General features: G+C 40.9%; 1 protein-coding gene across 3 annotated transcripts in view; it reads right to left on the reverse strand.

The window, feature by feature from the left end:
* LOC111867379 (alkaline phosphatase) overlaps positions 1-24383 on the reverse strand; it is a 565319-nt gene that overhangs the window by 436811 nt on the left and 104125 nt on the right. For all 3 annotated transcript variants that reach the window (XM_033752661.1, XM_023857175.2, XM_023857174.2), the window contains exon 2: positions 16660-17144. In XM_033752661.1, the coding sequence (XP_033608552.1) occupies positions 16660-16726 (67 nt within the window). In that variant the 5' untranslated portion in view covers positions 16727-17144. The remainder of the gene's footprint in view (positions 1-16659; positions 17145-24383) is intronic.

Here is a 24383-nt window from a genome sequence, read left to right on the forward strand (position 1 = left end):
TTTGTATATATACGTCACAGCCAGCAACAAAGCAATGCTCTTTCTTAAGGAGGGTTTACACTGGGGCAACTTAAAGCAACCCAGTTGCCCTCCTCGGGCGACTAGGTTGCTTTAAGTTTACCCAGTGTAAACCGAGTGCGACTGGTTGGTTCAATTTTTACGTCAGCTCGTGTAGAGATGTCACTGCAGACAGTTGCTGCTGCGGCTTATCTCATTTTGAGCAGAAGAAGAAAACGTCAAGAAGAGTGTGGTGCAAGAACATTTTTATTGACAGTGATATGCCTCGATTTTTAACCTTTCCTTTCGCTTCCTTCACCGAACATTCAAACTTCGTGGTTAATTCCTTCCATAGCTTCAACTTCTTCCGATTGTCTTTATAATTGGGATCCCACAAATCCCACAGAATGCTCTCTTCGTGGCATTCTTCGATAAGACACTTGGCTTTAACTGTGTCCCAACTCACCACGCCGCATTCGAGTAGGCAACTGAACCCACTAGCGATGGATAACCTTGCGGCCTGGAGCAACTAGAGGACGAGGGACGTGAGCCGCAAGCGATTGCGCTACCCACTACCTGCAAGTGAGCAACTTGCAGCATGCGATCGCGCCGCGAGCGGCTCGGTTGCCATTGGTTCCCTTAGTGTAAACCCGCCTTTATGCATTTGGAATTGTCGTGGAGTGTGATGCTGGGGCAATTGAAAGGAAGGTCTGAAGGCGTGATATATCGTTGTGTAGGGGGAACTGATTCTCAAGCTGCACCCAGAGTTCCTGTAACGTGCTTCATAATATTGATACCTTCAGCTGAATGGGGTTTCCTGATTATATTGGTTTGTGTATGGACACCAGAGGATCATGTGGTCTGCCATGTTCGTTACACTATGGAATGAACTGATCCTGGTCTGTCTTACAAATATTAAACATCTTGTGTAGGAATTCAATTTCTCACAGCGGCAGTTATGAAGGGGATATAGTGACGTGTAGTCCGTTGAAAGTCAACGGATGTTTCGGAGGAACATATCGCTTCCAATTTTGGGGTTGAAGAATAAGTCGAGCAAGAAATCAGCTTGAAAACTCGGCTTATTTTGCGACCCTGAAGTTGAAGGAGTATGTTTCCCCGAAAATTCCGTTGAATTTCAACAAACTGTATGGCTCTATATCCCAGAAGACAGTGCTCTTCAGTAAACGTGTTGCCGTCTTGATATGTCTCCTCAAATTCTTCTTCCGTAATTTGAAATATTCTGGAAATATCTTGTTCAGTTAATGACTGTGATGTCGCAAAAGAATATTCGATACGCTTTCGGAAGGAAAGTTCATTACAACGGCTGTTCAGAAAGTGGTTCAGACGCCATTTATTGGATTTTTCACTCGCTTTAGAAAATTAGTTAATTACCTTTTTTACTTTTGCTAGCTGGTATTCCAACAGAAGTAAAGACACTCTTGTACAAAAGTCCTAAATATTTCCAGTTCATTAGGAACAGTTATTCAAACACTTCTTTCATTTGTTTCACAAACACTGATTTTCTCTTAAGAGAAAATGTAGTTTCGCGAGATAAGGTAAAATCTAGCTTCGAGAGCCATAAAGGACAGAAACTGAATTACAATGTTTTGTTTCAGTGAAGAGGAACACAACTCAGAAATATCTCGAAACAAAAGTTAATAAATTTCTCACTTAATTATTGAATTCATTCCTAATACATGTCATATACTGGACATAAATTATTTTCCATACAACTCACTAATATTAAAAACATGTAAGTGTCCCATAATACTCATCACTCCATTTTGAAACTAGCAAAGACCAAAGGTTACAGGAACCAAAGGTTACAGGAACCTTGGTGTCGAGCCAACTGCCACTTTTCATGAAGTATGAAGTTTTGTGACATGTGCCTGGATTACAGATCAGTATCTAAATATTTAATAACGTTATTATTGTGAAATGAGATCTTAAGAATGCTTCACATTCTCTTGCCTACGTAGAGCCAGACGCAACAGATATTTAACCGTTGCGATTTCAGAGAAATCTAGCGGAACTGAGGGGAAATGTTCAGCATCATTGCACAAATACTGCAGCACAAACTTTAGAATAATGTTCCATATTATCCACCTGTCTCATTCTTACCGTCTTCCCTCTTCTTACAGAAAACTATCTTTGATTATAGTATTATCGCTAAAATAACCTGATCGGTCCTATAAAATCAACAATATCCTAAATCAACTGCCATGTTATGTGAAGTTAATTCAATAGCAAATATACTTGTAGCTTGAGTGGTTACCACTGTTCGCACTGGAAGGTACCTGCTTCATAGCTTTGTCCTAACAGCCACTATTATTACTGAGGGTATTTGAGGCGTGGTTTTCCTCAATCACTCCACACAGTAATTGTGGTATAGGGTTAAAGAGACTATGTCTTCTTCCTTACATTTTCTTTTAATTCATCATTTAGAAATTAATATTATACTGTCACGTGTACGCGCGACGAAAATAGCGAAAATATACGTACGGGATTTTGAATGCCATGTCTGTCTTTTCAAGTCAAAGTTAAAGTCAAAGTCACATTGCGATTGACTGTCAGTCAGTCTTGGTGTCGAGCCACATCTGGGACTCATGACCAGATATTTATTAATGTTTGACACTTACGGTCTTGTTTTGTGGGGCGCCCTCTCTGACGAGAGGACGGGTGTTTCTTTTGTATATGCTGCTGGCCCTTGTCAGCGCAGTCTTCCTCGGGGCCGAGTTCCCTGGGACTCGTGACCATATTTTACTGTCTCAGATTTGAGACTTCTCTTTTCGTCGCCTCCTACGACTGGCAGGGTCACGGTGGAGGTATTCGACCGTCTGTCTTTTCTGTCTGGGATCTCGTTATTTAGCCTCCGCATCGACCACACAGAAAAGAACCTCTACTCTTGTAGAGGAGTGTTTACCATGACGTTGCATAGCAGCGGTCATAGAAAACGCAGTACTTCTATTGTTACCTTGCGCGTATTCGGTCAGTTACCTAGCAACGCTCTGGCCATCCACGTTTCAATAGTGTAGCATCCTGCTGCACTTCAGTATTAAATAGTTTCACAGACACACGTGATGCACGTGAGACTGTGAGAGCATTTCATACTATCTACAAATTAGTCTGCCACTAAACGTAAAATAAAGTAAATGAAGAAACATCATCCAGTAAACCAAGACTCACTCCAAACTCTGCGCTGAGATCTGTAAAGCACTAACCACTGATCACCTGAAAATATAATTACTATTTTGAAACTCCTTTAAACACATAAAGGCATGCTAATTTACGCAGTCATTCAAAGTAATACGAGTATGCTACTTTTGCATGAAATTCTCCAGCAGCAAATTGCTTTCATCTGCAAGCGCGGTAAATTAGTGTACTGACAATGCACGCTCTGGTAATGAAATTCTGTGTTTGAAGTATTTAAACGGTTATTATACAGAATACAAATAAAATGGTATCGATCATACAGTGGGCAAATGCCTCAAAAACCACAATATTCCACACTTCACATGTATCAGCAAAGAGGTAATGAAAATATATTTATTCCTTTAAGGGAATTTTGGTTGATTTGGAACACGTCATAATCATATTTCCATTCATTTCATTAGCGTGTATCTGTGCTAGAGCATTTTCACTAACGCATATGAAATAAATTGAAAAAATATATGAAATAGGTGACTAATTTCAGCCTGAAGCAGAAGAGTCTGCAAGTAACTCCTACCAGTTTGCTTACATTAGCATAATAGGCCTTGATTATATTCAGCTAGTTGCGTTCGAAATTATGTATACGAGAACATAGAGTGCAACATCAGGTAGAAATTTATTACTAATAATTTTTTGAACTTCACACTATATCAGAGAAAAGTAGTTTAATTTCAAAACTCCAAACTTTTTAAGTTACTCGACATGATATACTGCATTTGTGTGTGTGTGTGTGTACATGATAAAAATTTAATGATTAGAAGTCGCCAATATATCTCGAAATTCGGTGCTAGTGGCAAGTTATTGCTTTATAGTACAAACACTTGGGTACTTACTTACTTACTTACTTACTCATAGAGCTGAGCCCTTCTGTAGGAGCCTGTAATTCTGCAGCTACTCGAGAATTTCCCAGTATTTTATGGAACCCGAAGGTTCATCACCGTGTTCACAAGAGCCTTCCACTGGTCCCTATTCTGAGCCAGAGCAATCCAATCCATATCTTTCCATCGTATTTCTCTAAGATCCAACTTAGTATCGTCCACACACCTACGCCTTCGTCTTCCCAGTGGTCGATTTAATTCTGGCTTTCCCACCAATATCCTCTATGGATAGGTACTAAACTTGTAAAATTATCATGAAACAAATATTCAATCGCCTAACCACAATACTTAATTAAGTTCGTTCCTAAAGACTGTCGTCGCATTACATTTACAAAAGGGAAGTATTTTTCATGTCATTTTACTTACAAATTTGTAATTCTGAAAGGGCTACTTCAGTGCTACACTTTTATGTTAAGAAATAAAAGGCACGGCAGACGTTTCGACTTAAATTATATGCCCTGTGATTTGTCAGAGTAGTATTGAAAGTGCTGACTCCCTTCCCAGGTATATGAGCATGAAATAAGCATCTATAATTTTTAAGAAACTCAAAAAGTAGCTGATATATTTATAACTTGAATGCGTGACGTGCTGTAACAAAACAAGTTACGATGTCATTAATAGTCAGAGTGAGAGTATACTCTCATAAATACACTCACGGCAAAATTAGCATAATCTAAATACAAGTATATGCCTGTATATGCGTGGGGTTCGCCGTGGCATAGTTGGTTGAGGCACGATGTTACAAGCTGGAAGGTCGCGGGATCGAATCCCGATGAGGTCATTGAATTTTTTCAATTTACCTAATCTTTCCAGCCGCACCGTGGCCCTGGGGGTCGACTCAGCCTCTTAACATAAATGAGTACCAGGAATATTCTTGCAATGTTCTTGGGGTTAAAGGGCGGCCGGAGGGTAGGGCTGACAACCTAAACCCCATCTATGAGCCGACTGTCTAGAAAATGTGGTAACCTCAACATCTCACAACCCTATGGGCTTCCAAGGCCTGTTACAGAGATACCTTTACTTTTTTACTCTTAGATATATGCGTGCGATTGGTTCAGGATTTATTTATGTGATGAATATGTTGCCAAGCCGATCACAAGTCAAGGAGGATGAGGTGAGCAGGTCATTTAGCACAAATGGGGAGACGAGGAATGCGTATAGGATATTAGTGGGAAAGTCAGAAAGAAAGAGACCACTGGGAAGACCAAGGCGTAGTTGGGTAGACAATATTAGAATGGATCTTAGAGAGATAGGATGGGATGGTATGGACTGGATAGATCTGGCTCAGGATAGGGACCAGTGGAGGGCTCTTGTGAAGACGGTAATGAACATTCGTATTCCATAAAATGCTGGGAAATTCTTGAGTAGCTGCAGAGTTGGCGGCACCTCCAGAAGGGCTCAGTTGATTGAGTAAGTAAGTAAGTAAGTAAGTAAGACGATCACAGTGGCCTCGCGGTCTAAGGCATGAACTGTCTTCGTTCACTGGGACGCTAGGATCGTGGGTTCGAATCCCATTCAAGGCATGGATGTCTGTGTGTGTGTTTATTCTGTGTTTGTGTTGTTCTGTATATAGAGAGAGGCCTTGCGACGGGCCGATCACTTGTGCAAGGAGACCTACCGACTGTGTATAAGATTCAGAAATTGAAAAGAGGCCAAGGTCCACCAAAGGGCTGCAGAACCGTAGATAGGTAAGCTGTCAATAGCTATTTATGTGAACGGTCGTATGGGGTTAATTCTTGTATACTTCAAAGCTAAATTGATTTAATGTAAAAATGACATATCCACATGAAACAGCAGTATTATGTGTTAAGCACAGTCACATATTCGCTTCCGAAGCAAAGCACAGCTATTGCAGCGAGTCTAAACTTCGAGCTTGTGCATTTCTTTCAGTGCGCCTAACAACTTCAGCGGCGATTCGGATGATAACGGCACTATTCTTGAACAATATATGTTAAATTTAATAATGAATTCTTTTATTAAACGTCTATGTATCACAGTCCGTCAATAATGCAACAGTTATTAAAATATTCACAATTTAACACTTATCACAACATGTTTCAATCATTGATGGTCATTTTCAGGTGTTTCGATGCGTCCAAACTGCTACACTGTTTTGATGAGCGTTAAAATAACATAAAATAAGTTAAAATAACATAAATAATTACTGAAAAATCCATTGCGGACTCCGTAGTATAGGGGTAACGTTCCCACCTCATGACTCAAGGTACGCGGGTTCAAACCCGGAGGAGGTCGTGGAATTTTTAAGGGCGGAAAAATTCAGGGAACAAGTTCTTCAGGAGGGAGGAGTTCCGGGTCTCTAGGAGACCTCTGAGCAAAATTAGGCAAAATGTTTCCCGCCCAAGTAGTTTCCAATGCCTCCGGTAGATGGGGAAGTGATCGGGTACGGATGCCAGTAGAGGGCCGACCTCGCTGGCAGAAAGGGGAGATAGCGGGCACCAGTATCGGTAGGGTATGGAGACAGTAGAAATTAAAGGGGGACGTACAATAGACTATTAGTAGCGGTGCATGGGGAAGCCCTCGCCTTCTATACTGAATAACTGAATAAGAATCCATTAAATTTTTTTCTATTAAAATCTTTCGTAAAATCCTATTTCATCTCATAAGGGGCGTCGTCCACTTGTTTAAAGCTAGGAAAAATTTTAATGGATTTAAGTAATTATTTATATTATTTTCAGTGGACTTCAACGCGCGATTTTAGCGCACATCAAAGCAGTGTAGTAGTTTGGAAGCATCGAAACACCTGAAGATGACCATCTATGGCCGAAACATCTTGTATTAAGTGTTAAATGGTGAATATTTTAATAATTGTTGCAGTACTGACGGACTGCGATACATAGACGCTTAATTAAAGACGTGCAACAGGATGCTGAAGTACAGAATGAATTCTTTACTTTAGTTCTATGAACCACAGATTGTAAATCCTTCATTCAAGCAGCACCTGCCCACCAGACACAACTGTTGCTCAAAGTTACAGAGCTTTATCCTTCACTCTCAAGAAACGTAGAAACATGGCACCTGTTGGTGAAGCCATTGCAGATACGTCATCCATTAACTACACAATTAAGAATCAATATCAGACATACGGGTTCGTTATTTCGTTCAACAACACTCTAATTTACAATCAATACATATTAACGTCCCTTTAACGCCGGCTTCCCATCGCGGCGGCCCGGGTTCCCTCCCGGGTTTGGTCAAGTGGGATTTGTGGTCGACGAAGTGGCGCTGGGGCAGGTTTTCTCTGAGTACTTCGGTTTCCCCTGCCAATCTTCATTCCACCTATTGCTCCACAATCACCCTCACGTATCATTAGGAGCTAGTACAATAGGCCAGAAGTGGCCGCAGAACAAGGGCCTTTTTATTTTTTTATTGCTAGTGGGGTGGTACTAAGTCCCTTGTACTGCGACCATTTCTTACCTATTGTACCAGTCCCAGATGATACGTGAGGGTGATTGTGGAGCAATTGGTGCAATGAAGATTGGCAGAGGAAACCGAAGTTCTCGGAGAAAACCTGCCCCAGGGCCACTTTGTCCACCACAAATCCCACTCGGGATGGAACCCGAGTCGCCGCGGTGGGAAGCCAGCGACTAACCACTTGAGTTATGGCGCGGCCTACAAGGGACTTAGTCCCACCCCACTAGCAATAAAAATAACAACAAAAAAGTCCCTTTATCATCTGTAACAAAGAATCGTCTTTCCTTCAATCGTCATAGTATATATCGTAGTTTATCTATACGCTTATGAATGTAGTTTATTAAAATTAATGTATCAACGTATTAATGCAATAAGTTGTATGTAATTTTGTCGACGGTCACTAGATAAAAACGGATTTAAATTTCAGAACACTATTACGGAATTTGATTAAGCATTTACTGATCACAGCTTGAATTTTGGCTTTACAAATTATTCGGTATAAAAGGTAAATGGCCGGTCAAGGTAGTCCAACGGTTTAAGGCATGTACTGTCGTCGCTCTCTCGGAAGCCGGGATCGTGGTTTCGGATCCCACACAAGACATGGATATTTGGAATGCGTATACGTGTATATTTATTCTGTGTTTGTGTTGCCCTATGTTTAGGTAGAGGCCTTGCGACGAGCCGATCACCCGTCCAAGAAGTTCTACCTTCTGTAAAATTATGACAAAACTGAAAATCAGAGGCCAGGGCCGAAGGCGGCTGAATTAGCAATCAAGTAAACAAACGTAAATTCGAAATTTAAATCTTATATTATAGACATGCACAAAATCGCACCTCAGTGAATATTAAAGAAAACTCCGTTGCCCGTAGTCCGCAAGCGAACTGTATCGACCGAGCAACGGCCACTTGTCGGTGAAATTAGTGCAAATTTTGCGGATAGAGGGTGTCACGTGGTCAGCGCAACGGTTCCCCACGGCCGTTATTTTCGGTTTTCTAGACCGGAGCAGCCATTTCCTTGAAATAGCTCCTCAAGTATCTTCACGAGGCTGAGTGGACCCACTACTTCTCAAAAAATCTGGTAACGCTGGGAATCGAACCCAGAGCCTCTGGATCTGTAGACAGGAAATCTGATCACTAGACCATAGAGGCGGTTCAGTGAATATTAAAACGAGTAATTAAAGCGCGTCGACATTTTGGTTTGGTTTGTGACATAAAACGTCTGAAAGAAGACTACAAGTGTCTAAGGTGAACCTCACTTTAACGCTACAGGATGGATCAGTGTGGAGTGTAAGAACAATGACATAGTCAGTGCTAGATCAGAATTACGCTTTAAAATTAATAATAGTTTGGATTGTAGGTTCCATTATTTGTACCCTACCCCTCCCACACTACTGCTTTCACTTGTATACTTGCCCTTCCCCCCTACCTTCTCTGCTCTCACATAGCTGTGTATATTTCCACACAGTCTGCTTTTACGGGTTCTCACGGTCTCTTCGCTTGCAGATTTCTTATATTTTTTCTTCTACCCTGAAGATGGAGGCGATACGTTCCTCCGAAACGTCGGTTAACACCACATATACACGGTGCCAAATCCCAGAAGACTGCTTTCTTCATTATTTGTATCGGTGAATATGCTCAAATGCCAGATATAACTAATTTATCGATTTATTTTTCCATTCGTCTATAGCTACGTCCATAATTTTATCAACATTCCTGGAATTTCTGAATTTATATATACAGGAAATTTAATATACTAGTATGGCAAAATTCTACCTTGTTAATGTGTGACATATGATAAATATTCTTTAATTTCTGAAACCATAAAACTGTAAAAATATGTAACTATTCTGGTTCCACTGCATCTGATATATCTGTATACTTTTTTGGTAAAAAATGAACATCACTTTTAGAGTTCCGATTGTCGAAAATGTATCTAATGGCGTCCTCGCATATAGAGCGCAAATGTGACCTCCCTAGTGAATTCACACACTGTTACAGAATGTATATAGATAGCTCATGTCAGTGACAATTATTCTAGCTTGGAGCTATCTGACCCATAGCTGCATCCGCTTGACGCATTCGGTTTTATTCAAATGCGCAGACTCTCCTGCGTGTATTACACAATATACACGTAAAATGCAATATATCAGCCTCTCTGCTCGAAGCCTGTGTAGCCGGCAGCTTTTGAAAAACTACAATTCCTGTTTCAGTAGCATTTTATTTTACTCAGAGGCCTAGTCTCTTTTAGATATAACAACAAAAAGGCACGTGTACCCTCTACTTAACTGCGGTACCCACGGTAGAGCAATTCATACTATTTCCAATTAAAAATCCAGTTTACAATTTTATTATGTTTGTCAATAGTTTCAAAACATTGCTATGGAAATTACCAGTAAAATCGAAACAAAACAGAACTTTGCATTATTTGGTCTGATAATGATGAGCATTCTGTAGTAGTTTCTGATTATTGAGATCTCACTTGTGACCTACGATGTCTGACAATAAAGTTAGCGCACTCGTTGCCGTATGTTTGCCATGGCAGCAGCGGACAAAAACCTCAGTATGGTTTGATGACATTGGCATATCAGCGCTTCACAGCTGTGTTGTTGTTGATCTATGGCAGTCTCTTTCTGAGTGGCGCCTATTATTATCTGAGTCTGTTTTGGTTGTCGTCTCGAGAGTGTCGGAGTTGGAATTAGAGCACTGTCTGTGAGGGAGTTTTTAGCTAGTAAACAAATAACTTTGCTGAACACCCTCCTTATTCACCGGATCTAGCCCCCAGTGACTTTCTTCTGTTCCCGAAGATAAAGGAAATATTGAAAGAAAGACGTTTTAATGTCATTGTTGACATTATGAATAATACGACGGCAGCTCTGAAGGCCATTCCACAAAACCAGTTCCAAAATTGTTTCGAAAGGTGGCCTAGGTGCTGGTATCAGTGCATAGCTTCCCCCTTGGGATACTTTGAAGAGTACCACAGTCATATTCAGCGATGAGATATGTAACACTTTCATTGCGATGAGTTCGCGAACTTTATTGTCAGAGCACGTACATAAATTGGCCACAGGTATCCTATTGATAATCAAAAATTTCCATTAAGCTGACCCAGGAATATCTTCCATGGGACAATGTATACGCAAAAACAAATTCACGGCAGGGAGGCTCTACTAAATTAATTCTTTCCCGCTGAAAACTTATAAAAAGTAACACGTCGCCATTGTCACAACAAGCAAATGGAGGAGAAAGGAGGGTCTTATACATTATTTAATTAATTTCCATCCTGTAAACTGAATGAAATTATTGGTAGGAATATAAATATGGCCTGTATTGTTAAAGTAAGTAATTTTACAGGCCGTAGGGACGCGTCATCTAGACTTAGTTTAGTTTAAATTAGTTTATTCAGCTGAGTTTCATTACAAACATAGAACTGTGTCCACATAACTGCATCCATATAGAATTGTATATCTTACTATCTTGTGTAAAGAAATTTATAAGATATAGAGACGCTGAACTTTGAATGTTGCTCAGTATGAAGGCTGTGGAAAATTACTGCTTAGAGAGGAGGTCATATATTACGAGTGTTTTAAATAGCCTGAGAAACTCATACATCTTATTAACTGACACTAACAGCGATTCATTGACGGCTGTGGGACGTCCACTAATTCATGAAAGTCACAGGTCATGAGTTGAAATACTTTCCTTACTGGACAACACACAGGCTATGCCTTTTTGTGATAATTTTGTGGTATTTGGTTTTTAAATCTTTGAAGTACCAGTCACGATAGCCGCGCGGTCTAAGGCGTGAACTGTCTTCGCTGGCTCGAACGCTGGGATCGTGGGTTCGAATCCCACTCAAGGCATGGATATTTGGTGTATTGTATGCGTTTATTCTGTGTTTGTGTTCCCCTGTGTTTAGGTAGCTGCCTTGCGACGGGCTGATCACCTGTCCAAGTAGTCCCACCGTCTACGAAAAATGATTACGGAACTGAATAAGTGTCAAGGGCCCTGAATGGGCTGGAAGAGCCACTGAAAAAGAAACTTCGAAGTAATTGTATACAGCCTTTGGATTCATTCTGCTCAGAATATGGTCAAGTTGTGAAACGGTAATGAAGCTTCTGGTTCCATAAAATAGCCACCCTGAGGTTACCTGATATTCATAATGATACATGCCTAAATCTGACTCCAAAGCATTAGGTAAATAATTGTATCTGATTGCCCCATTACCCACGTATGTGATTTACTGATTTTATTGGTAATAATGCGTCATTTATAGATGAATTCATGGTGGTCCTATTTACAGTCCAAACGACCTAGAGACTGATGTTTATAAAATGATTTCGTTCATCAGTCCGATTTCGTTCCTTCTGACACAAGCAACTTACGCTTTATCTGTTCAATTCCCTTCGCGATAAAGGGGTGCACAGCGACCAGCTGGTGTGGGAAAGGCGTGGCCCTAGAAGCTTGCAGGAATAACAGGAATGACCAAAACCAATTATTCCCTGACCACACAGCTAAGGATCTGAAGGAACGGACAACGGATTGAGAGGGACTCACAATTCCCCCCCCCCTTGTTCCTTTCAATTTGTCAAATAAGTACACTTGTGTCTGAATTTCGTAGTCAAAGCCTCTATGGCCGTTAACGACAAAATTTCGCTCACCCAGTCACTTGCCATAAACTAAGAGCAGAAAATATTTTCTGTAATTTTCACGATCCAATGGCCTCAAGCAACGAGCTGTTCCAATTCAGGATAAACGTTTGTAAATGCGTTAAAGAAGGGAGTTCTATAAAATCCGAAAGTCAAAATAGTACTGGAAAATTTTACAGAAAAAAAAATAGAAATTTCGAGACACAAAACAATCCTGTCCTTAGCCACTTGAATACAATCAGCACCCTCACACGGTATTTATTTAAAATATATTTCAATGTTAAACTCTATCCCATCTAAGATTAATTTTCAAAATGAACTCACAGTTCAGGTTTTCCTGGATACAATTTTTATTTGAATTTATCTTCTACCCGCTCTTGCTGGGTCGCGCCATAGCTCAAGCGGTTAGTCGCTGGCTTCCCACCGCGGCAGCCCGGGTTCGATCCCGGGTCTGGTCGAGTGGGATTTATGGTGGTCAAAGAGGCTCTGGGGCAGGTTTTCTCCGAGTACTTCGGTTTCCCCTGCCAATCTTCATTCCACCAATTGCTCCACAATCACTCTCACCTATTATCTGGGGCTGGAACAGTAGGCCAGAAGTGGCCGCAGTACAAGGGGCTTGGTCCCACCCCACTAGCAATAAAAAAATACCCGCTCTTGCTACAGAGCAAGTTGGCTCAAGCGGTTACGCTTTTGATATATCCAGAAGGTACTCGACTCTATTCTCGATCGGGATGTTTTCAGTGGTCTTCCTCAGTCCCTCCATCCAAACGTCATGATACGCCCTTAAAGTGTTCCATTATCTCTTCGTTCCAGTTCCTTTTGAATTCATCATTAACTGTCGTCTGATCATTCGACGCTACTTGAGCGGTCGCTTGGTCGGTATAGTTCGCTTGCAGACTAAAGGCCACGGAGTGAGCAATATTGCTGAAGGTTGTGTGTAAGTGCGTTTATGAAGAAAGCAGTCTTCTATGATGTGGCACCGTGTAGATGCGGTGTTAGCCGACGTTTCGGAGGAACGTATCGCCTCCATCTTCAGGATAGAAGGAAAAATAAGAAAATCCGCAAGTGAATAGATCGTGAGAACCGGTACAAGCAGACTGCTTGTCTACACCACAACTACACGGTGCTGCATCCCAGAAGACTGCTTTCTTCATAGTCACCGCCGTGAAAACCTCAAACCTTACAAAGTGCGTTTATATTTGCCACCAGCGTACAAACATCGGAAGCATGTTCGAAATGGATTCTGGGTTTCTATGGATGACGCAAAGGCCTACGTCACTAACTACTGACAAAGCACTCTCGTTTCCGAAATACAGCTAGTATACGCCTTAAGTAACGCAATGCAGTGGCTTATAGACGGTAACAACAAGTCTAGCGTAGCCATACCGCTGGAAGCTAGTCACTGACACCTCAAATGTTGCCGCTAGAAATTAACGCTCCGTTATCTATTCTACTAAACAAGTAACATTAATCCAACATCAAATTTTATAATTCGTACCTTTTATTTGTTTCATAGATTATTCTGATATTGTTTGCAGGTTAAACAAAGTTTAATGACGTCACTAAGTATTAAACACAAACATGAAGATGAGCCCAATATATTATGTTATGCTGATTGGTGGTAATCTCTCAGTTACTGCAAAAGTAAACCTCCCTGCGAAACATACATATTTACAACGACATTTATGTATTTAGAATCCCTGTGTACAATGCCTGAACTACAAATATAATTTGCTCTTTAACGGCAGAGTATAATACGAATATAATATCGAATATCGGTGATCTAGGAGGGAGGTGGAATCAAGTAGCTGTGACGTATTTCGCGCTATTATTTTGAAAATTGTCTTTGTGTACATGGATAAACCCCGAACGAATCATATCGCGCCCGTCATCTGGTCATAAATTTTAGCGCATGAGCTACTGAAAAATGAAATTTAACTTGCTAGCTGTGTGAGAATTTTCACAACGTGGATATTTCCCAAAAATGAATGCAAACAGTGACGCGAGTAACGTTACAAAGCAGAGCAAGTGCCAGTCTCCTCTGTTTCCCTATTACGAAGTAAATCCTAGATAATCTTGTAAGATTTGAGGCTTTCACGGCGGTGACTATGAAGAAAGCAGTCTTCTGGGATTTAGCACCGTGTAGATGTGGTGTAGACAAGCAGTCTGCTTTACCGTTTCTCACGGTGTTGTCGCTTGCAGATTTCTTATACTTTTTCTTCTACCCTGAAGATGGGGGCGATACGTTCCTCCGAAACGTCGGTTAACNTAAAGCAGAGCAAGTGCCAGTCTCCTCTGTTTCCCTATTACGTAGTAAATCCTAGATAATCTTAATTCGTCTATTATTCAGTAACTGTGGGAAAGAGAAAATTTCTGTTTCCGTTTCCGTAAACGGCGCAGAAATATATATGAATCACCCGGAAATATATGTGCGTGAAGTAAAACTTGTCGAACTGTATTATTCCTAATACATTTCAGTTAGTTTGCAGTTCCGCTGCGGAAATATAAAGTTACACGAATCAAGTAAATAGTTGACGACTTATGAAATGATACTGTGTGATGGCCACATTTAGGTCTTTGGAAAAGAAGTGGCTTGAGCTACGGGCGTAATACCAAGTTAACTTAAAAATATTAGCCATTTATTTTCCGAAGTCCTTTTTACGATAAGAGCCAAAGACTTCTAGATTCTTACAAGATACACATATCTGTAGTTACGTACATGAAGGGTAACGAAAGAACTCACTTTCATGTCCTTGAAGACATGAAAGTCTTAGAAAAGCAATTAATACATTTTGAAATATAAGTTATTCGTTTTCATTTTCATAAAGTACTTTCGCTAATATACGTAAGCCTATATATACGAGGGAAAGTCTGTAAACAGGTCACAATTGAAGTAAGACAGCTGTAATGGACGTAGTAGGTTTTCTGTGTATTTCGCTAGGTAGCAGCACAGTCCAGCTTCCTGACACTCAAGGTAGCAGATACGCATGCTCATGTTCAGAGGCTCGTTTCAGCAGTCAAAACGGTGACCGTACTTTAGGAGTGTACTACCGAAGAGTAGCTGTGCGTTTTCTATAGGCAAAAGGACTCAATGCAAAGGATATTCGTAAATAAATGTTTCTTGTATACGGTGGAAAGTGTTTGGCGTGTAAAGCGGGTTACAACTGCCTCTTGAAATTCTCTCAGGGATATTCGAGAGCCGCAGATGATGCTCGATCAAGTCGCCCTGCTCAGATTTCGACAGACGCAACTGTGCAGCGGGTGGCAGGGTTGATTTGAGCTGACAGGAGGTTACGATAGACAGCGTAGCAACTGCACTAGAGTGTTCCCATGGTTTAGCATACAGCATAATGAATGACCGTTTGAACTATCGGAAAGTGTGGGCATGATGAGTGCCCAGAGAACTGAAGGATCGAGAAAAATGAACCCAATGATCTGTCTTTGCAACATCTCTTACGATATGCAGATGAATGGGATGATATGCTTAACAGTATTGTTACTGCGGACGAACCATGGCTGCACCAGTACAAAGCCGAATTTAAGCGTGCTTCAATGAAATGGAGATTTGCATGTTAATCTTCAACCGAAAGTTTAAGGTTACGACATAATCTGTGAAGGTTATGCTTCAGCGTTTTGGAATTTTCATGGAGTGCTTTTAGACTATATTCAGAACTGTGGTGAAAATGTCAATTCTGCATCGTACGGAGAAGGTCTGTTGAAGCTTCAGTATGCAATTCGCAGAAGGGGTACTGCTTCATCATGGCAACGCCAGAGCCCACACAGCACGAGCAACCCAGGATAGAATTCAAGAATTGCAGCGAGAACTTCTTGAATATCCTCCTTACAGCCCGGACTTTTCCCCTAGTGACTTCCTTCTGTTTGGTCCGCTAAAAAACCGCCTTGATTGCAAATGTTTCTCTGATTAGGAGGACGTTGAAACGGAGGTGCGGTAGTGGCTGAGACAATAGTCAAAACACTTCTATACTGCGGGTTTCAACGCACTGGTCAAATGATGAGAGAAGTTCTGGAGGATATGTCGAGAAATAAATGTTTTCCCCAGGTTCATGTTTAACATGTTTAAAGTTTTATATCCATTTGTGACCTATTTACTGAGTCTTCATCTCATATATACCGTAAATATACTCGAATATATCTTATTCAAATTTAGAAAATTAATGTAATTTTTATGTTATAATTTAGGCCTTCCAATGACCTAATTAAAAGAGGACAGGTAACAATATAAATTATGATGCCATATGACATCCCAGGGTCTTAAAAACATCAGGTTAAATTCGGCTATATAGAATTTAATGGGTGTCTCACGAACCTAAGAAGAGTCACGCCTGAGCTCTTTAATAGTTCACACAGATTCTTCCTTCTGCCGCAACTTAGTTCTGGTACAACAGCTCTCATGTGCTTTTAGCATATACACTGCCCCCTCTTTCCTTCAAATCATATCTGATAGTGTTTACGAGTATTGTGAACTACTGTCTTACCTTGCGCCTCCCACGCAGCGCCGGTGACAAAGGTCGACGCCAGTAAGGTGAGGACAAGGCGCTGCATTTTCTTCACGGTTTCCACAATTCACTCTCTTTTCTCTGCTAGCCAAAGCGCGTCATATTTTGTATCTTGCGTTTCACGTTTTAACACTCCACACGACATTGGCATGTCACTGCAGTATCAGTCACCACCCAGCACCATACCAAATGCAATAAGTTATGTTCTTGCTTTCTTCTTGAGACTTCTCCATGTCTCATCTGTAAAACAGGCACGGGTTTACATTATTCACGAAGTTCTTTCACTCACTTCCACCAGACGATGTGGTCACACTTTTCTGAACGTACACATCCTGTAGCTAGTAGAGTCCATTATACTCCGTCTACCATTTCATACGCAAGAAATTATTAGTATTGGGAAAGATAGATTATTTATATCCCCTTCTGTGTAAATCTCCCGGCTCAGTATGAAGCAATCATCGAAACTGAAAAAAGAAAAACATGAAATCAGATTTTCTTCTGTAAAACTTAAGATACGAGCATGATATGAGAGGCTTTTATATATTTAAACGTAAGATGTAGGAAGTAACAGGAGGTTGCTGAAAGTTTCGTAATGAGAAAGTTGTACCTTCACTAAATATTATTTTGATCATATGAAGATGGGTTGTTGAGAGAATGTAGCATGCATGAACGTAATGACAAATGTATACAAAATTTTTGTCGGAAAAACAAAACGAAAGAGACAACACAGAAAGGAGGATAATACAAAAATGAACGCTTATGATATACGATGCGACAGCATCGACTGCACTCATCTGGCTCAGGATTGGGACCACAATCTTCTTATTATGGTAAGACTCCTAAACTTTCAGATTCCAAAGTTTGTGATGAATATCTTGAGAATGATATCGAGTGTTTGCTTCACAAGAAATATTCTTTCTTATCCATGACCGTAGTTAGCTACCGGCATGTTATTATCTTTCCTAGCTATGCTGTACTTATGACTAAAATCCCCATAAATAAATTCAAAATTTGTATCTCTATAGGTAGAAAATCAATTCGAAATTCCGCTGTGGATTGGTCACGATGGATAGAAATAATTTCATTAACTGGAAAATTAATAAACACAGATTAATTATTATCAACATATAAACTTTAAAAAAATTATGGCATGTTTGCACAATGCAAGAACTGTGGAGACAGAGAAAGAGCCGCTGCTAGGTAACGTCCGCACGCAAAAATATATGAATTGTCACTCTGAGAGATGTGACGCATAGAGCCTTTGCTATAGAGCGGTAGGGTAAGTACGCTTCCGCGGAGACAAATTCACGCAACAATAGACCAGCTGTGTTTCCTGTGCGTTCCGTGCTGAGGGGTTATATAAAGGACAAAGAAGATAGTTTAGTTCAGTTGAGTTTCGAGACGCCCGCCCGCCAGGATATGAGCTTGGGAGCGGAGGAGCTGAACTGAGAAACTGAGACATCAGAATTATTGATTTGCAGTTCAATAGAGTTGAAAGTCTGGGTGTGAAGAGAGATTTCTTTCCTTGGCACTACAGCCTCAGTGGGCCTAAGCCTACCTCCATGAACTTCTCCGTTCGCTTCGGTTTTTCTAGACCTTACGGATTCGGTAGGACTCCTTGGGCGGGTGATCAGCTCGTCGCAAGGCCTCTACCTGTACACAAACACAGAAAATCCCACACACACAAACTAAACATCCATGCCTTGAGTGGGATTCAAACCCACGATCCCGGTTTCCAAGCGAGCGAAGACAGTACATGCCTTAGACTGCTCGGCTGCCGTGACCGGCATTATATTATAACTGAATATTATATTATATTATATTATGCAGACTTTTCTGTGTGAGGATGGGTTTAAACAAATGTCTAAAAAAAACTAATACGTAAGCAGTCCACACGTGCTTGATATCTCCATTCTCTTCCAGTTCTTAAATTTATTATTTACATATATGGAGCCAAGTTCTTCTTTCGAATCTAGCAGTTGCTCAGCTAGTCAATAAATTATCGACCTTTTACATTATCTGTTTGTTAACGTGTTCACAAGAATCTCATCACTGCATTCGAGAGAATGCATTGATTAGTCTAGTGTACACCCACACACCCCTTGTACTCCTAGTTAAGGTCAACCAAAGAACTAGGCTTATGTCTCCGAAGTGGTCTCTTCCTTTCAGAGTTCCAGACCAAATTTTGTATTTCTCATTACTCCCATCCGTGTTGTAAGTTCATCTTAACTTAATTCTTAAACTTATTTAGTGCATATTAATCATTATCAGTTTACTCAAATCTCATTCGGCAACAAACAGACAATCGAAGAAGAAGTTCTTAGACGAACTAATAGAAAAATATTAGGAGGGACACTTAGGCTTGAAGATACACAGACCGTTACCTAGCAGCGACAAATAGAGTGCAAGATGATCTCATAAGTTTCATGAAAAAGGATACACAGACGTATACAGAGACAGGCGGATTCACGGGCAGACAGCAAGGTGACCTTAAAAGCATCGTCATAATTTTTTTAGAAGAAAAGTGAGATAAGAAACAAAATTCCGCACGTTTTAGAACTATGAGTCGGCCTAATATGATGTGTTATCAATATCACTACAGGCTCATGAGCCGTTAGTAGATATACATCTACACGTGCATGAAATCACAACAATTTTTATGACCTACTATAACTGTTGATATGTAATTAAAATCTAATTATCCCGATGCAGTGGTATATGACATGCTAATTAATTTTGAGGTGTTGACAGAGAAAGAAAATATTCATCAGAATAACATGCATCGACATTCGAACTACGGATTTCGCCTAACCGTGCTCCATAAAATATGGGTTACCCGCTATTTAGGTCAAACAGTTAGTCGCTGACTTCCCACTGCGGCGGCCCGGATTCGATCCCGTGTCTGGTCAAGTGGGATTTGTGGTGGACAAAGTGGCGCTGGGGCAGGTTTTCTCCGAGTACTTCGGTTTCCCCTGCCAATCTTCATTCCACCAATTGCTCCACACTCACCCTCACCTGACATCTGGGGCTGGTACAATAGGCCAGAAGTTGCCGCAGTACAAGGGACTTAGTCCCACCCCACTAGCATTAATTACCCACTATTTAGTACTACAGTGCTGTATTACGAGTCAGAATGTACCTTCACAAATATGAGACACGAGATTTACATGCAAAATTTGGTGGATATCTTAGATTAATTGAATAATAATAAATGTCTTGTTCTCGAATATTTTATGACGGATATGTATTTGAGGCACCGAAGTCGGAAGTCAAAGTCCAGGGTCTGGAGTTTCATTGTTAGACGCCGCTACCAAGCAACGACTAGTGAAAAAATAGAATATTTAGTGCCTGCAATAGTGATTGTAGGATGTGTAGATAAGTGAAAGCTTTATACTTATCTGTAGTTACGAGTTGTAACCCTTCAATGAATCCAATTATCAATCCAAACCCCATGTCTCGCGACTAACTCGTGAAATTTATTGTCATAAGTTAGACTAGATGAATGCCCGCTTAAGTTTCAACGGGCTGTCTGGATTGATCAAAGCTAAGCTTATTCTCTGATTTCAAATATTTACAGAACTGGGCTTCATAAATATATAAATCTTAATGGAGCGCGATTTCAACAGTTCAAATTAAGTTTCATCATTTTCCACATAGTAACAGATCCCTACAATGAGATAGATTATTTTGATGGTAAGATAATGGTCTGCTCTGTAGACGTAGCAATCTTAGACAAACCTCAGAAAGAGTGATGGTCGAGAAATATTTTATTATAATATTTTATATGAGATTTAATAATTTTGAGGAAACTTAGATTAAGTAAAGTGTTAAGTAGTCCCTCTTTTATGTTTTAAAAATTACACCTTCACAGCAATTTAATACGACTTAACAGAAAAATCACTTGCTTTCCTTGCAGCTTGTTTTATGCTGGTTTCTTCTTTGACTTATTTTCCAAACCTGAAAGTGAAGGGGACGAGATAGCGTAGTAGGTTGAGGCACTATGCTACAAGCTGGAAGGTCGCGGGTTCAAATCCTTATGAGGTGGATATTTTCAATTTACCTAATCCTTCAAGCCGCATTATAGCCCTGGGGTCGACTCAGCCTCTAACAGAAATGAATACAAGGAATATTCCTGAGGGGTAAAGGGCAGCAGGCGCGTAAGGCTGAAAACTTTACAGCCATCTTTGAGCCGATTGTCTAGAGAAAATGTGGGAACCTCGACTTCTCAAACCCTATGGGCCTCAATGGCTTGTTACAAAGATATTTTTACCTTTATTTAAAGGTGAAGGCCACGTGTTTCTCCTAAATGTCTGTTGAATTCCAACGGACTATATAATGTACTGATAACAGAGAGCTCATCAGGATTGAAATATATTTCTCATGCACCGACGTTTGTAATGAAGAATGTTAACAGCAAAACCCATGACGTAGAGTTTTTTTATTGCTAGTAGGGTGGGACTAAGTCCCTTGTACTGCTGCCACTTCTGGCCTATTGTACCAGCCCCAGATGATAGGTAAGGGTGATTGTGGGGTAATTGGTGGAATGAAGATTGGCAGGGGAAACCGCATTACTCGGAGAAAACCTGCCCCAGAGCCACTTTGTCCACCACAAATCCCACTTGACCAGACCCCTGGATGGAACCCGGGCCGCCGCAGTGGGAAGCCAGCGACTAACCACTTCAGCTATGGCGCGGCCCAAACCTAGAATTAATATGCTGCTTCTATGCTCAAGAGTTGCTTCACAGACACTTTGTGGGCATGACAGTTGTGAAGGATTGAACTTACACGTACGGAGTTGGTACACAGATTCCTTCAGCGCAAATCCCAAGAATTTTCAGGCGCCTAGTGAGGACCTAACATCAAAAGGACGTTTCTTACCAAAGTCTGCCAGAGACATGAAGTAGTGTTATGAAGAGTGCTGTCTTCTGAGATGTGTTGTCTATTCTTCAAGCAGAATTTTATTGACGTTTCGGAAGATTGTAGTGCCTCCATTTAAAGGGGTCAAAAAATAAGCTGCGATAGAAAATATCAAGTAGCATGCATTGGTCTATGTGCCTCCGAAACATCCGTAAATTTCTAGGAAACTATATTTTCCACGTACCATGACACAGTACCGCCATTGGACTCTCAGATCTATCATAAAATAAAATTTTCTCTGCGCCTAATTAACCACCGTGATACTCATAAGAAGACGCCTAAACGCGTGAAAATAACTTCGAGAGTAAATAGGAGATTGGTCCGCTTCGCAGCCTGGCGACTCTACCCCCAAGGAAAGAGTTACAGGGAACTCCTGGGCCGTAGTCAGGTTGGATGTGGTAAGGTAAAGTTGTCCCTGGGCCGGTCACGGTAGCCGACTGGTCTAAGGCATGTACTGTCTTCGCTCCTCGGAAGCCGGGATCGTGGGTTCGAATCCCACTTGGGCATGGATGTTTGTGTGCGTTTTTCTGTGTTTGTCTACAGGTAGAGACCTTGCGACGAGCTGATCACCCGCCCAAGAAGTCCTACCGAATTTGTAAGATCTAGAAAAACCGAAGTGAACGGAGTTCATGGAAGTATGCCTAGGCCCACTGGGGCTGTAGTGCCAAGGAAAAAAAAAGTTGTCCCTGTGCTTAACTAATTAAGCACTACGCCACGAAGGCGTATAGGGGAGTGAATATATAGATCCAAATTTTTTTTTACCTCGACACTAGCTGAAGGTGAGTGGTCAGCTTCATGCCTCGGTCGCTTCACGCCCTAGGAAAGATCCCCGGATACTCATTGGATGGGAGGTTGAGTGAACCCCAGCCGGTCTGGACGACGTGGTGAATAGAAAGTTCTTGGGCATACCGAGACTCGAACTCCGACCCCTCGGTCGTCCAGCCCGTACCCAGTCGCTATTCCGACTACGCTAATTGATATGGTAGATAAGAGAACAATTCCGCCCCTTGCCAGAAAATGAACTCCCTTAGCATAGCTATAATTAATAATCTCTTTTACATACGACGTGATGCAAGATTTGGAATTTAAGCATTCATACAAAACACTTTCTATATATTGACAAACGCCAACGTCATGTCCGTCAACACTAGTTACTTCTCTGCTCTAGATAAAGTCAGGAAAACAATTCATCCTGCTTCTCTCTATGTTGCATACACAGATAATGCGTTTAACCCTGTTGTCGGCTATGGTTTATCAGGATATCAAAACCAAAATAATTAAAAAGCGAGGGCGTCCGGAATTTATGAGTATTGCCAACACATCATACCTGTGATCAGAGCTTTGCTGCATATCGTATTCCGATATTGGATTACGTTCATCATTGCAAATATTTCATGTAAACCTTTGAATGAGCCACATATCGCCGATGCTCGCCAAGCAAAGAGGCTTCCAGACATTAGCGAATTTGAACTAGATATTATTTATTGATATTAAGCAAATACTGAAGGCAATGTTATTGGTACACAAAACAACTGTCAGCACAAACACTACAGCTAGTGTTGTTATTCTATGCTAATAATCTCGAAGCTGAAATCGAACATCAGTTATTTCAATATTTCATAAGCAGCGCCGTAAGTGTCACTGATGGCGCCACACAGGTGCATACAACCCTTGTATTCATTATACTGTGGCGTAGAGATCCGTTGGTAAGCGATGACTCTAAACAACAGCAGTTGTTATTCAATAGGAAAATAAACGGACACCCATTTCTATGCAGCGGTCTAGCTATTGTCAGACAGTAGCAATGGAAAAGGTGTTCTCTATTTGGTTCGTGACGAAATGCTATAAACAGTGTCAGTGACACTGTTTCGGAATTAGTATTATTTACGTCTCCCAATTGGTGTCTGCTAGTGACATTTCATAACCATCTTTCTTGTGTTTCTTTCCATAAATAAGTCACAACAAATAACACATATTTGTATAAATATGCTTAAGCCACTCTTGCACCAACATCAACGTGGAGTAGAGATATCTAAGTGAATGTTAAATTACAGAAGTATAAAAACAACACATTCCCTTTGAGAGGAACAGAGGACTTCAAAACACAAGAAATTTCATCCAGAATCTTTACATATGTAACAGGAAAAGTCTTCAATTTTTACAGGTTGCATATTAATTGCCTGTCACTGTAGCCGAGCGGTCGAAGCATGAACCGTCTTCACTCGCTCTGAAGCCCGGATCGTGGGTTCGAATCCCACACAAGGCATGGCTGTTTGGTGTATGAATGTGTTTATTCTGTGTTTGTGTTACCCTGTGTTCAGGTAGAGGCCTTGTGACGAGCTAATCACCCGTCCAAGGATCCTACCATCTGTAAAAAATGATCATGAAACTAAGAAATCAGCCCTGTGCTCCAAAGTGGGAGCGAGAGGAGAGACATAAAAACATATTAATTAATAGTGCTCGACACAATAGCGCAATTACAGCAAAAAATGACGCTTTAAACTATATAAATCACAAAGGCCAGAGGTAAACAAATGCACGGAAGTTTTCACAGCTGACAAATTAGAAATCGATAAAGTAAGCAGAGCGTGAGAATCTATTTATGACACTGCCCAACGCAGTCCAGTTTATCTTCTCACGCGAGAGTGGCCGAGAGTCGTGCGATCGAGCTGCAGAGTCAAAGTGACGCTTTTCGGTTGTTCCGGACAGCGAAAAAACATCGTTCATAAAAGGATTCGTTGAAAGGAAGCCAACCCCATCTATCGGTGACTTGTGGGAAAGTTCAG

Source organism: Cryptotermes secundus, unplaced genomic scaffold (assembly GCF_002891405.2).
Source record: "Cryptotermes secundus unplaced genomic scaffold, Csec_1.0 scaffold292, whole genome shotgun sequence".
Classification (NCBI taxonomy): domain Eukaryota; kingdom Metazoa; phylum Arthropoda; class Insecta; order Blattodea; family Kalotermitidae; genus Cryptotermes; species Cryptotermes secundus.